Source organism: Myzus persicae, unplaced genomic scaffold (assembly GCF_001856785.1).
Source record: "Myzus persicae strain clone G006 unplaced genomic scaffold, MPER_G0061.0, whole genome shotgun sequence".
Classification (NCBI taxonomy): Eukaryota; Metazoa; Arthropoda; class Insecta; order Hemiptera; family Aphididae; genus Myzus; species Myzus persicae.
This window is the reverse complement of record NW_019100758.1, coordinates 378,702-394,207: the sequence shown is the minus strand read 5'-3', so window position 1 is coordinate 394,207 and position 15,506 is coordinate 378,702. Positions and strand designations below refer to the sequence as shown.

General features: G+C 28.0%; 1 protein-coding gene across 1 annotated transcript in view; it reads left to right on the top strand.

Annotated features, from left to right (window-relative positions):
* The window catches only part of LOC111042823 (leukocyte tyrosine kinase receptor-like), a 319,549-nt gene that overhangs the window by 247,956 nt on the left and 56,087 nt on the right, over positions 1–15,506 (top strand). The window contains exons 5-6 of the mRNA XM_022327519.1: positions 3,395–3,550; positions 3,715–3,845. Of these exons, the coding sequence (XP_022183211.1) occupies positions 3,395–3,550; positions 3,715–3,845 (287 nt within the window). The remainder of the gene's footprint in view (positions 1–3,394; positions 3,551–3,714; positions 3,846–15,506) is intronic.

Sequence of the window (15,506 nt, the reverse complement as noted above, 5' to 3'; positions counted from 1 at the left end):
GTAAGTCCATAAAAGTTAATTCTAAAAAAACGAGAAAAAACTGTTTTACGCTACCAGTGGTACATAGTTATTTCTCTTTCATACCGATTATTATTACAGTGGTAAAATTAAATATTTTGTTTGCAAATGTTCCACACATGATCTGTCTATTATTATTCGATAACACATTCTACTCAATATTTAAATTTTCGATATTTTGTGACTTACGTCGTTCTTTAAATAGGTGCTTCATTTTTAACTTCATTTAGTTAAAACCAGGATTGGAAATCGTTAAATTTAAAAAAAAATATAAAATATGAATGATTTTCGAACATTCTGAATAACGTTCAAGATCAGATTTGTATTCAAAATCTATTTTCAGAAATGTGAAATAACTTTAATAATATAAGACCGGTAACTTGATTGAATATTGTATTTAGAGGTAATTTTTTGGAGCTTACTTGTCAGACTACAAGTTAAGATCCAGGAAAACTTAAAATTATACGTGACCTTGTTTTCAACAACTTGTTAAGTATAAATACGATCTCGTAGTTCCAAACTGAATTATAATACAATATGTTCAAGGTCTTATCAACACGACTTATAATTTGTTGTTAATAGTTGACTAATGTTATTTAAATCGTATTATATAAACCTGTCAAAAATGCTTTGTGCTTCTAAATATATTTTGAGATAATTTTACTTTAAGAACTTCAAGGTCTAATTAAATATGGTAGTAGAATATATTAGGGCACTCATATCTAACCTTATTCAACTATATTTTATTATTAATAATAATATAGACTTTAATTAAAAAATCTAATCAACAATTTCTTTATTATTACGTGTAATTTGTAAGTTCAAGAACTTTGTTAACCGAACACTCAAATTTCAAAGTCACGCGATAGCTTAAAAAAAATATTAATTTTTGATTTGTTCAGGTAGTTTTTTTATCAGATTAATTTAATGATTTATAGTTTCAGTTTTCAAATGCTCCATTGATCCCTATAGATTGCTCCTAATCAAAATGCAACGAGAAACTATTTAAACTGTATCTTAGATGCTGTCTTTTAGTTATAAAATATGTGTTATTTTAGGTACTTGATTTTAGTCATTTACACTTTGTATTTTTCTTAGCATTCTCTGTCCATTTTTCACATTACCTACTGTTTATAATTTAACAAAAAAGAGTACAAACGCGTACTTTAATATTAAATGTTTTTTTTTTTGTACTTAGGCAATACTTCCTTAGTTGTATCATAATTAACTACACCGTGGTATAAGTTTTTTTTTTGTTTTTACTATACCATAAATTAATTAACTATCCTGCCATTAATTACCTTCATAATGTAGGTACTTCGATATTATTATGTGCAGTGTGTTTATACTTGCTTATAGTTTTATTAAATGTAAACTCGAACAATATACAGAATTCAATAATATTTGTTGTGTATATATTTTAGTGAAATGCAATTTATAATTCCAAAATCATAAAATATTTACTACACTAGTTCTATAGTAGAAGCCACGTGCCGATCATGTTCTTAAATTATTTTTTTTGACACGCGTATATAGCATGTACCTATCCAGCTGATTCAAATTTTAGATAAACAACTAGTGTAAGTAAATTATTTTAAAAGCATTAGTTTTGCAAGTTACCCGAACGACGACATTGAAATTTTTTTTTAAATTTTAAACTCATAAAATATTTACCATACCTCTTATGGTACTAGCCACGTGCTGATCATGACCTAATTATATATTTTCGTCACGCGTATAACACATAACTGATTTGAATGTTAGCTATGCAATTAGTGTAAGTAAATTAATATTTTGAGTTTTGCATGCTACCCGAACGACGAAATTTGAGAAAAATTATTATTTTTAACCACCAAACAACGTATTATAATAATATGTAATACAACTGTGGTTTGCGCCCCCTACCGTTCATCTGTCACCATCGTGTTTGTTCATTTTTCGTGAATCCCGTTGAGTAATAATATATTACTCGGCTATTATATTATTATTTTGTAGTGTTCGTATGGAAATAATGAATTATTTTTTAACGAAATAATATTTTCGGCATCCGACGTTGTCTGCCATTGTCCGTCTTTATTTTTATTTCAAAAGGATTTGCTACGACTGGTGAAAAATAGCATTCGAATTATCCATCGGGTACTATTATTAGTAATATCGATATAACTATTCAGAATTGAAAAAAGAAATGGAAGGTCTGATTTTGTATTTTTATTCCGATTCGTTCTTCGAGCGCGTAACCGTCAAAGACTCTTTGTATAACACGTACAATTTCAAAAAAAGTTTTGATCCACGAAATTAACGTTAATAATTATGGACGAAGGACATAATATTATTTTTATTATTATCTAGAGTTTTTGGCGCCCATTGTGTTATAATGGCCCGAAGTCATTAATTGACCGTGGACATTATTTACTGTTGTGGACAATGAGAGTTGTGTTCCAAACTTCCAAAACGATCTGATTGTACACTAACAAAATAAGAACAAAACATCCATTATTTTGATAACGGAGCGCCACTTCGAAATCGTCTATTGTTGTTGGTTGATATGTCCAACATTACTGTTAGGCTTCGCAAACATATTGGTAGCCTATAACGATCTCATTTTCGAGATACAACAATATATTATATGATGACATTTTCGACGATTTTCTCGAAAAGGCATTGATTTTTCGTGTGGAACAAAACAACACACACATATAATAATATATGACCTCTTTGGTTAATTAAATTGCGTAATAATATATTTTCACATCACATCATTTCAACACAATTAAACATGTCTTTAAACTTGGTGTGATCTTCAAAACATTAACTTCGACTTGTTTAAAGATAATGATTTTGAGTTTGAAGTCGTTGAGAATTTGACTTTAATAATACGGTATTCGCTCTATGAATTTGTTCATTTTATGTAAGTTATACATACTATATTATTATATTAGGGTGGACTCATGTAAAACATAAAATTGCTCGATTTTTTTAATGTTTAAAAAATAAAACATTAATTTCTATTAAAATAATATTGTGTCATAGTTTAATGAATGAAAAAATCTTTAAAGAATAATATGACTAGTGTTTAAGATAAATAAGGCCTTTTTTAGTGGGTATTTGCATGATGATATTAATATGCTTAACAGCTGGTAGTAGAAGTTGATGCATCTTTGGCGTCTAACATGGCAGCAGTTGTTATTTGTTTTGCATATTTTTACCAAGTATGAAATGGGGCATATTGTTAAAAACTCCCCGAATGATATGTTTATCTAGACCCAGGACAGACTTTTGAAATACGATACTTGACCGCATAAAAAAACGGGACGTCTGGCCACTCTGTGTTATATTGTTATGCTAATTCTCGTACTTACCTATATTATCGTTTCAGTTCTCGTACCCACCGAAGCTCGATGTACGTTCGAGTCTGGGTTCTGCGGATGGCGGAACGCGTCTGGCGAAATGTCTCTGACGTGGAAACTGTACAAAGGCGACCGACACAAATTTACCGGCCCGAAATGGGATAATACTTTCCGCAACCGAACTGGTAATAATATATGACTACCCGCTTTGGACGTCAAATGAAAATCAATATCAATAATATTTTTACAGCCACCTTTTTTTTTCGTACATCCTGTGTTCGTGATTCGCGAATTGCGTTTGGTTTTTTTTTCTTCAAAATATATTTCGTGTTTCTGTTTTATTTCACAGGTACCTACGCTTACGTAGACATGTCCGGATCGTCCTATCTAGGGGCGACTGCACGCATGGACAGCATACATTTCCACCCACCACCGACGTACTGTTCCGACACGCAGTCGAAATATTACAATTCTTGTTATGTGAGTATCCTTTGCATTCTGATCGCTATATTATATCGCATGCACTACCGGAGAAAATTGTTTTCTGTTTTTGGTAATTCATTATGGGGATTGGAATAACCTAAACTCGTGATGAGATGATAATACAATGCGGATATAAGGGTTTCGGCCCCAGAATCACAAGAAACTACATTTTTACTGAACAGATACGAATTATCGAAATTGTTACGTTTTTGAGTAGAAAAATATAAGTGGTTTATGTGGAATGTAAATTTGTTAGGTTTTTTCTGATACCACTCTATTGGGATTATTGTACTTTGACCCCTGGACACGACTACAACATTATGTGACACTAATTCGTCTAATACGCGATTAATAGTAAATACCTAATCGGATAATATTTTCCATCTAAAGACCACCGATCTCCAGTATAAGAATATTAAGCTGTATACTATAAACTTCTGCAGTTTTATACTTTATTTTTATTTATTTTAAAACTGTAAGAAATTTGATTGCAATTTAAACGCTCAACAGCAAATCTAACAATGAGAAAAATATAATTTACACTCAAAGTTACTGGGTAGTATTAAAATTCGTCCTCATAATATTTTAGTCTCAAAAAGAGATTGGCCAAAGTTATTATTGTTGACAATTAACGTCATTTTAATGCCATTTATCTTGACACAGTTAATATTGTGTTCAGTGGCATGTAGCGTGCCGTTCAAACTACAACCACACATTATTATGATAATTTTCCTTCAGAATTTGTGTGAATTCGTTTCAGTAAATGTTCACAGATAAATACAACAGTGGTACCTACCTAGTCAATGTAATATTCAAAATTATAGAACAAAGTTTGAATAGTAAAAACGTGTATTTCTTTACCACTGATCTTGTAGTTTTTGTTTTTGTTTTTTGTGTGTTTGTTGTTTTCATATATTATGCAAATCAAAACTCTTTGCCATAAATCACAATACGTGAGAAGCATACTAACTACTATTAATTGGTATATTTGATGCGGTTTATTCTGGATTCGCAAAATATATTATTATAATATTTCTATTATGTTGAACAACCTTGAATAACCTTATTCTCGGTAATTACTATTGTAAATCAATATTCTGATTATAATATCTTATAATAACGCCATGTTGTTGTTTGTGTCAATAACCTTGAGGTGTTTACTAACTATCGTTTATTGTGAAACAAACATATTTAAGTTTCTATCAAGTTTCTAGAATCCGTGAGCCCTTAACTGGTAGAATGTAAAATTAAAAAATATTAATATATTTTATACCAATGCGTGATGCTCAATGCTCACAATATTTGATTTAAAAAATCTAGAAAGGGACATATCATGGTAAGAATAGAATAGCTTGTATCATCGTCATGTCCTTTCCACTGTCTTATCATTTCGTTACTGTGGTTACCAACATCAAAATTAAAACAATACATTTTTATTTTTTATTTATTTTGGTATTGACTCAATTAATAAATAGCAATGTGGCACAACAATTAACTGCCAAAAATATAAGTCTAAAATTTGCAATAATTCATAAAACTGGTTAAATAAAAAAGTCAATGGCAGGAAGAAACGGAAAAAATTTAAAACTAGTTGTGGGTAGGTACTGTGAGTGATAGCCTAAAGTAAACACTAGATAGACATGATAATATAGTGGTTCTACAATATAATGTATTCAAAATAACTAATAGCTTCTCAGGGTGAAACGGCTTGTGTTTGGATCGTAGGTATTTTTTACATAACGAAATAATATTTGGCGCAAAGATAATATATTGACCATCACTATTTAAAAGAGATTATTAAAAATGATTTGACGTCAATAAAATTAGAATAATTGTGAAATATGAAATTGGGCAAACATAGTTTATTTTATAATTTGGTATAAAATCATATGCTAATGTATACCAAAGTATAAAAATAACTTCAAATTTATTATAATATATAAATATAGGATAAATTAAAAACAATATACATGGAGTATAATAATAATTTCAAGAATTTGTCAAATTTCTTACATACAAGCGCGGGTTAAGTTATGTGACAGTACCAAATATGTCTTTAATTATGTCTTTAATCTGTTATGTTATGTTTGACACCTTGAATAATTACATTAATCTGTTAAAAGTGTAAATTGTATTTTGTTGTACTGTTATTATTTACTGTTTATAGGTTTGATAATTGGTTAAAAATTAAATTAAATATTTATTTATTTATTAAAGATGCAGACAGGCGGATACACTATTCATACAATATAGAAACAGTTAATTCAGCACGGTCCCTAAGTCGTAGCCATCCTCACTTGTTTAATACTAAAAAGACAATCTTATTCATTTCATTAAAATTAAAAAAGTCTGTCTTGTGTTAATTACTAAATTTAGCACAGCCGTTTAAATGAAAAAACACGTTGAAACATCTTAAATAAATGATTTAAATATTTTTAAACTGTAGACAATGTAGATAATTGTTACAGTTGGGTACTGTCATTGAGCTACAAAATGCTCTATTTATTTTTATTGAGTTTGTATACTTTATTATTATACCTATAACAAAATATTAAAATTGCGCTCAGGAAATTCATTGAACATAAACCATTTTTAGTTTTCACAGAACTCAATTCAAAATGTTAAATAATTTTCTGCGAAAATTGAATGAGAGGGAACTCATCATCATTTATATTTGCATACTATAATTATTTATACGTAATGTATATTATTTGAATTAGGTATACTTTTGGTAATGAGATTATTAATTCGGAAATCATGAATTCTTTTATAGAATTATTATGTCAAATGCAAGTCCAATCTGAAAACGATAGTAATTGTATTGACTATTGTTCCTTTAAAAATAATGATAAGATAATATAATAATACTTGCAAATGAATAAAACAAAAACTCGCAAATACTTCATTTCAAATTATTAGATTTTGAATTCAATTACGCGATACGTAGGTCGGTATTATTGTTATTATTATCTTTCTTGATAATGCGCTTTAAAAGAAATACATACCTACTTTTAAAATATCCATAAAAAAATGATAAATAAATTATCAATACTATTCAATGTCATGAGGTACCTTGATCTAATAAAACCTACATAATAACATTATTTTTTTTCTATGAGTAAAATTTCGTACACATTATGTCATATTGTGTTTGTAAAATATTTCAACAGACCTGAACAAACTGTATTTGTTGTTACAGAAAGTTTAAGACAAAGTTAATTAAAAGAAATTGCATTCCTTCGTGTTAAAGCGTCATTACACGTTGAGTAAACATGTAAAAAACAGGCAACTTCGTAATTTTTTTAAATTGCGCTCCTGTTGCTTTTAGAAAGCTCTCGAGTGTTTACGATAAACAAGTCTCGGACGATTTAAATTCATAAACCGTATATTTACATAACTTTGTATTGGTGAAATATTATTGACATAATTTATAGATTTTTTTTAATATAATATAATATGCAATAATGATGAAACTATTTTGTTGAATAAAAGATATTCTATGAATTAATAAAATCACTAGTATCGATTGAAGAAAGTTAAATAATATGAATACCATACATAATAATAAACATTACATATCAAATACAAATAAAAATAGAAGAATAATGTGTATGTTAAATTCTGAAAGTATTTATCATAATATTTTAACAATCGAAACTTGTATCTATTTTTAACCATTCTAAAAAAAAAACACCCAATATAATAATGCTTTTAATATTAACAGTTGTCCATTAGACAGTGCGAAAAGTAAAACAAGTAAAATTACATTTAAACTATTAAGTTTATTTTTTTTTTACAACAGCAATTTATTTGTACTAGCAATGTTTAGTTGAGTAAATATATGGAATTAAAACTTTATAATTAGGAAAGAGAATATTATATTGTGATAAAATTGAAGTTAAAAATCTTAGTGATACCGACGGAGTTGTCAAATAATGAGTTAGTAGAAGTATAAATAAATATAATGTTAAAATGTTACAAAATCATATTATTGTTATTATATGAATGAAGGAAGTAATTTGAAAGTTTAAAATATTGTATGGTATTTTACTTAAATTTTGATATAATGATTAAAATGTCAAAAATGGTATGTTTACACGTACTTTTTAGTGGTGGAATGTTGGATTCAGAGCGCTACCTGTAATCTCCCAATTTAGTGTACCAACTTCCATTATTCTGGTATTTCCCTTCTGTTTGTTATCCAATCGAATGATATAGGTAACTATGATATGTGTATTCCACATTATTATAAGCTCGAACGGTTCCGTTTTGAAGATAAATAATTTTAAAAGTATAAGTTATTTGTATCAAGCAGTTCCACCTATCGAGGTAAGCATTATTGTTATTAATTAATTTTGGTTAAACGCCGATTTTAATAGCTATCTTACACTATGAAATACGTAAATAATGTTGTATAACTCAGAGCTATTCAAACTTCTTCATGCCACGGCTTCTTTATGTTTTCTCAATTTTTTGACGGCAAACTAAATATTAATGACAAAAAAATTTAACAATGATTATGTTTATAAATGTATTTATTGATTTATTTATTAATATATATATTTATATTATATTACATTAATTTTAGTTACCAGTTATTTGCCATAGCTCCGTGTGCCAACTCCCACGACGCCTCTGGGAACTATGAAGCACGGTTTTAATGCATCTGTACTATAAAACAGTAAAATATTAATGTCATCAATGAAACAATATGTCGTTCACTCTTAAATTTAAAACTTTCCAAGAAAATACGTGTGCCAACGTTTTTTTAAAAATAAATTAAATAACAATATTGAGTGACATCAAAACAGCTCGTCAATAACAATGTAAGGCAAACGAGAGTTGTCCAACTACCGTATTGCTTGTTCGATTAAGCTTACGTCATATTAAGTCGCTGTGTTATTTAAACATTTGTTTGAGGTAAATGGTGGATTGTTGATTATAATAGTAATAAGATTGATTGATAATGTGTAATTATAGTTTTGCTCATAAATAATAATTGATGAACGAAAATAAACTATTGCTCTTAAGTCCCAGTTTAGACGTTGTACAGGTCCACTTCATAAATCCTTAATATTTTGGTGGAAAACTAAATATTTAATTCAGAATGTTTATTCTATTCTTTATGAATATTAAGACTCAGTCCAGCTCACATTACATCGATAAGTGTTGGCTGGTTAGTATGATATTGGATTATTGGGTCATTGAACCATAGTGGGGTGATCATGAGGAAGGGGTGTTGGAGAGGGTGCGATATCTCATATTTACCTTATTTTTCTCATATAACAGATTATATGAAAATATATTTAGCACTAAATAACGTGATCTGAGAACGATAAAAAAATGTCCCCCTTTTAAAAAAAAACTGATTACTGAATTTCGAACGACGATAAGCAATTACGTTTGTTCATTTTGGTGTAGAAATAATTATTATTACTAATAACAATTTTACAACTTACAAATAATAATAATGAGAGTATAGTATAGACTTATAATTCTCCAATCCTAGAGAATTAATGTGACGAATGATTTTTGTTGGATCTGGCCAGAGTAGTTCGAAATGGCCGTCACATTAAAATTTAAAAATCGAGTATACCATTGTGATAGTGGATGAGTGTCACCACATTTAATTTGAAAAATTTATGTCAAATATTTTAGAGCCGATCCACACAAAATTATTTCAGTATATTCCATTAACATTTTATTATAATTATAAGGCTGCAAATGTTTAAGTCCCAGTACAAAATATGCAATTGAAAATGTCAAATAAGATAATAGTATCTTCAGTACTTATATACGAGTATATTCGGAAAAATATATAATTATATCATAAGCACGATCAGACTTTATTGACATGGAATACAAATTGAAAAGTAAAGCTCTTTTACTCAAAAAATAAAAGTTTACATTCAAAATATGTAAATGAGAAAATATGTAATAGTTATTACTTAAAATATACCATTAAAATCAAAGTCAGCGGCAGTACCATTCAAAACTGTAATTATTGCACTGCTTTTAGTTAAAGTATCGATTGAAAACTATATATTATAATAATATATTTTATAAAAATATGTAAATACATACTTCGATACTCATGTAAAACTGAAAACGTATTCAAAATTAAAAGGGCATAATTATAAATAATTACGAGTATCAATTTTAGATAAAAACAAATTAAAATGTGTAAAATAAATAGTAAACAGGTTTTTTTTAGTATATATTCATAATAAATTGTTATAAAAATAATTTTCAAGTTCGGATGTTTCTTTTCAAATTTTGCAAATTTAAAGAATCTATAATGTTTAAAATACTGACTATGATGGCATCTCTTTGTCCGTTCAACTAAATTATATATCTATTTATCCATGCTCCAAAAAATTTCCGAACAAATTCTGCGCATCAAATAGGTAGTTAAACTTTTTATGTAACATACACTATTTCACGACATGGTTGATTAATATTTTGTTTGTATTTAGTCGATTACTTTTAGTACTTTTAGGTCTCCGCTGTTTTTGGTGTTCTATATGATTTCAGATTGTATGTGGAATGGAGCGATTTAGGTTTTTCTGGGGCATAAGTGCTTTAAACGTTTCTTAAGGACACTCTATTGATTGAAAAGTGGTCCCAGATGGTCCTTTAGGGATGTTATTTTTAAAATATCACTAATCTTATAAAATAAAGTTAAACAAATAAAGTTTGATAAGGACTGATAAATATTCACGAAATTAAACATTAAAATATTAATTCGTTCGAAGTTAGAGTTATGATGTTTTAAGTTCGTTTATATTGTATCAAAAAAAATGTTATAGACATTTATAAAAAAAATTTCAAGTTTCAAATATCTATAAATAAGTCAAAACGAATTAAAATATTTTATCTATATCATATATAGAAAACTATACAGCTATGTGATAAAATAATAAAAAAAATTTCAAGTATCTACTTATTTCTGTAATATGCATTAGGTATAACAAAACCAGAAAAAAATAATTATTATTATATTTTTACTATTTTTATTTTCATGATTTTGACGAAGTTGAAAATCGAAGCATTATTTCAACTGATAATGTATATAATTCTATACATATTCAAAAAAAAATGTATAAACACAAGTCGTTGTAAAATCAATACATTTATTGCTTCGCAAAGAATCCGAAAAAAAATTATGTAACATTCCATTTTTCTAATCTCAATGCGTTCGGGAAAATCGTCCTATAATATGTAATTTTATATTAGACAATATTATTTTGTATGCCTCTATAGTGACGCGATTGGGTTCAAAATTTTTGTCAAACTCTCATATAGTATTGTTTGCCTGAAAAAATTGCAGTGGCCCTTAGTAGTGTAGTCAGTTATCAGTTTGATAAAGACATTCGTGTTGATGTTCTAGGCACTTTAATGATAATATTACAAAACGTAAACGAATGAAAAAAATAGCGGTGGCTGTATATTTGCATTCAAACTTCATAGCATTTAAATACGATTGGAAATACAGAAGCATGAGATTTAATTTTCTGATATTCTCTCAAGCGCCTGTCCATGTCATGTCATTCAATTATTTACTACATATTGTTTATATATATATCCCTAGGTACTAAAAACCAATAAGGAGAAATTTCATTTTAAAATTAACGGTCTATTTAATGGACATTTAATATTTGGTAATTTCCTTTAAGCTTTTTTTTTTTTTTGTTCACATTTATGATTACGAAATAGATTTTAAATTTATTTTCTGAGTATTTGCGATATCATAATATAATATTACTGGTGCCTATAGTAAAACATTGAAAAATATTTTAAATTTAAACAATCCGTAAGTCGGTATCTATGTAGGAGATAATATTGATGGAGATAATATTGATATTTTAAAATAAACGTATTTTGATCAATAGGTATACATAATAGTATAATGTTGACGAATTTTTACAGACTCTTCGTCAATATTATTTCAATTGATTTAATTAAATCACATTTAATATTAATGCCAAACACAAAAACAACGAACATAAAATTTAAAATGTTTAATTTATTATTTGTAACATTATTGATTTATACTTACTGACCTACTAAAATAAATATGCATACCTACTCCGTTATACATTTCAAATTTGTTAAAATATGAGTGTGTTGATATTATATTATATAACATATAGTTTCTAAACTGTCATTGCTCACTTGCATGTCATTAATTCAATCGTTTAAAATGTTTCAAAACTATCTAATATTTAAATAGAATTTATACTCGTAATAGGTATACAGTGGAAATTTGAAGTCTAAGAATTTCATATTGTAATTTATATGATACTGTTATTTTATTTTACTTTTTTCTTTTATACTTATTAGTTATTGGTAAAAATAGTTGGAAAACAATCTAAATATTTTTAAAATTGCATAGTTTTCAGTAAATCATGTTCAATCATCAATCAAATCAATTATACATTTTTTATTACAACAAAGTAAATAAAATCATTATTTTTGGTTGAATATCCACTTTCACCGGCATAATTTAACTTTTTATTTGTAAAACACATATTGAAATTGAATTTTTTGAGATTTTTTAAGTTTCTGAAAGAAAAACATATTAACAACCTATTAGTAAGTTGTTAAGCTTTTGTTATTAAATATTGAAATATTATAAAATTCTAACTGCAAAATAATTAAAAAATGATCATGATTTTATGAATATTGTCAACATTTAAAATCCAATCATATAATACAAAAATTGTGAAATAGTATAAATGCTACGAGAGCGAGTTGTCTACCCAATATGATAACTAAAACACATTTCGTGTGTGCAGGGAGATCGATGAGTCGTCTAAATATGTGAAAGGACACCGTGGATGTGAACAGTTACTTAGGTCCTTTTATAGATGAAAGATGTCCCTGTGACTATGTTACACGTGTAAGCGGAGAAGTTTAGAAGGGTGCGCCTAGATACTTAGTGCGATATGATGGACGATGGGTGTTAACTATTCCTGGTGTCATTGAAGATCTTTTAATAGTTTTATTTTCATGATTCTAAAGGGTGTGTGTAAGATTTGTCTACGACGTTTTTGGAATATATTATTAATTTAATTATTTCCCTTTTATCGAAGTAGAGAATTGTTCAATACACGGAAGCAAATTTGTATGGAATGACGTCTTTAAGGAATTGTGATCGATGCTCAATATCACTGCGACGCTTATTTACAATATATAATATGATGTAATTTGACATAGTATATTAGTGGAAACTATCTCACTGAACTCATACATGATAATAATAGGTAATGCGAACAACGTGTATGTGTCTAGATTTGTCAAATTTGTATCGTAAGTATTAATTCAGATATGGTTTAGATTAGACGTTTTCTAATAACTAAGGTGAATCTTAATATTTTATGCTGAGATTGATGGCTTGATTATAATTATACTTAATAAACCTGCCCTGCCTCTTCTGAATATTATCGTACACCCGACTCTACCACCATTTCAAGTACTGACCGAGGGCTGGAAGTATCCGAAATAATTAGTTTCACTGCACTTGCAATATTACTGTGCTATTCTTAAATAAATAAATGTAAAATAATATTAGTAATGATTTAAACAATAGCGTTACGTAATAATTTACTGTTCTATACCATATATAAAATATATAACAGACACTTAAATGCATAACATCGTGCTATGCTGATATAGATAGGTACTTAGATTCTACAGCTTGATAGTGAATAATATGAAATAAAGTGGACTTGATTTGTTTTTTTAATAAAATAACAAGAGAATTTGGAATATATTTGTACAAATGGTTCTCTCTCTGACCATAATATCTCGATGTTTTAATTACTCAAATAGTATTAGCTATGTTATGTGCTAGTGTAAAGACACTGTGGCAAGTAGATACTCGTTGGAATGACAAAAACGTATCGTTGCGCATACAGTCGTGGACGATGTGTCTTGAGATTTGTTACTATAAGGGACACAATGTCACAGAGTTGTTTTTGTTCAAACCTTATAGAGAATCATCGTAATGTCATCCCATCTACTTTTGATGAGTATCGGTTGAACGAAATGTCGAGAAAGAGCGATACGCTCGTAAATTTATGTACGCCGGTATAACATTGCGAGTAGAGCACGTGGGCGATCTGTGGAACGTTTGCGCGTTTGTGCAAATGTGTATATAGAATTCGTATGCCTATTGCGTCATCGAACAAATCATGTGGTCACATCGTAATGAACAATACTGTGTTTTTTTAATTAAATATAATATCAAAATCGTTTAGATTTCATAAAAAATGTACTTATTTTTTAATATTTTTTAATTTTTATATGAATAACTTGAGTGACTTATTGTATTATATATTTAAGACTGTCGACTAAGAATAAACATTTCTTATAAAAATATTTAGGAAAAAATAAAAAGATTGAATGTTTAAAATTCCTACAAATAACTTTATATTAGATCATATATTTTGAAAAGGTCATCGAGTATATTATATTTATATTTTTTTCAAAATTGTGGAATGTTTCAAGTGTCTACGATTCATAATATTATTAATTTCATATAATATAAGCTTATGAAGAATTTAGTATTAAATGTTTAAACCGTAAATGCAAAAGTAAAAAATTGCAAAATATACTCGCGACTTTAATAAATGTTGAAAACATTTTGTTTTTAAATAATAATAAAAAAAAATATGAACAGACATTTTTTTTAAATACTGCATTAACTAATGTAATTTAACATTTTTACTGAATTAAGTTGAAGAAATTATTTAGTTTTCCATTTAAAAGTCTATGATAAATAAATGTCCATTAAAAGTTGAGGTAAAAAAAAGATCTTGAATACTGAATAGTAATTGGATTAATATAGTTACCTATATGTAATTGTGCATAGCATATTATAACAAAATAATTATTAGAGCTTCTGAACTATTGAAATTCTAATTCTAATTAAATTTCTAAAATTATATTTATTTTATAAAAAATAATATAATATGGATCTAATTAAATACTTCTAAAGTCAAGTATGTAGATATAATAATATGGTTTATGAAAACTCTGTCATCATTATAACTTTAAATAATATGATATTGTCTTAATGCATCACCACGCCGTCTGTGTATCATGTAACACCGAGGACATTCACTTGGTATCTTTATTCAGCTAGAGTATCAGAAGAACAATAGAAAAAATAAATTATTTTTCACCAAAATAAATGAGTTCCGAATTCAAAAGTTCATTACGTATGTATATCGCGCTGGCCGATCAGCGTGTCCATGGCAACTGGTGTCAGTCCAAAAATAACAAAACGCAAAACGATATATTTTATATCCACAAAATTTACTCCATGCTGTTATTTATCGGGAAAAGACACTTAACCAACAAAACACCTACTACACAATGTGCACGGACAGTAAAAACATAAAAAAACTTACCAGGATCGAAACCAAAATGAAAAAAAGCAGACAGACACCGTCAAAAACCAAATTTTGTTGCGAAGGAGAAGACGATCAGGCTTCGGACTTTGAATGTAACAATAAGATCAATGGATTGCGGACGGCCCGTTCATCTTGCGCCGACGAAATTTTGATGAAAACTCTGATCGCCAAGTATGCCCAGCGGCTGATGGATAAACTGGCAAAGATATCGGTCAATGTTCCGGACGATAGCGAACAC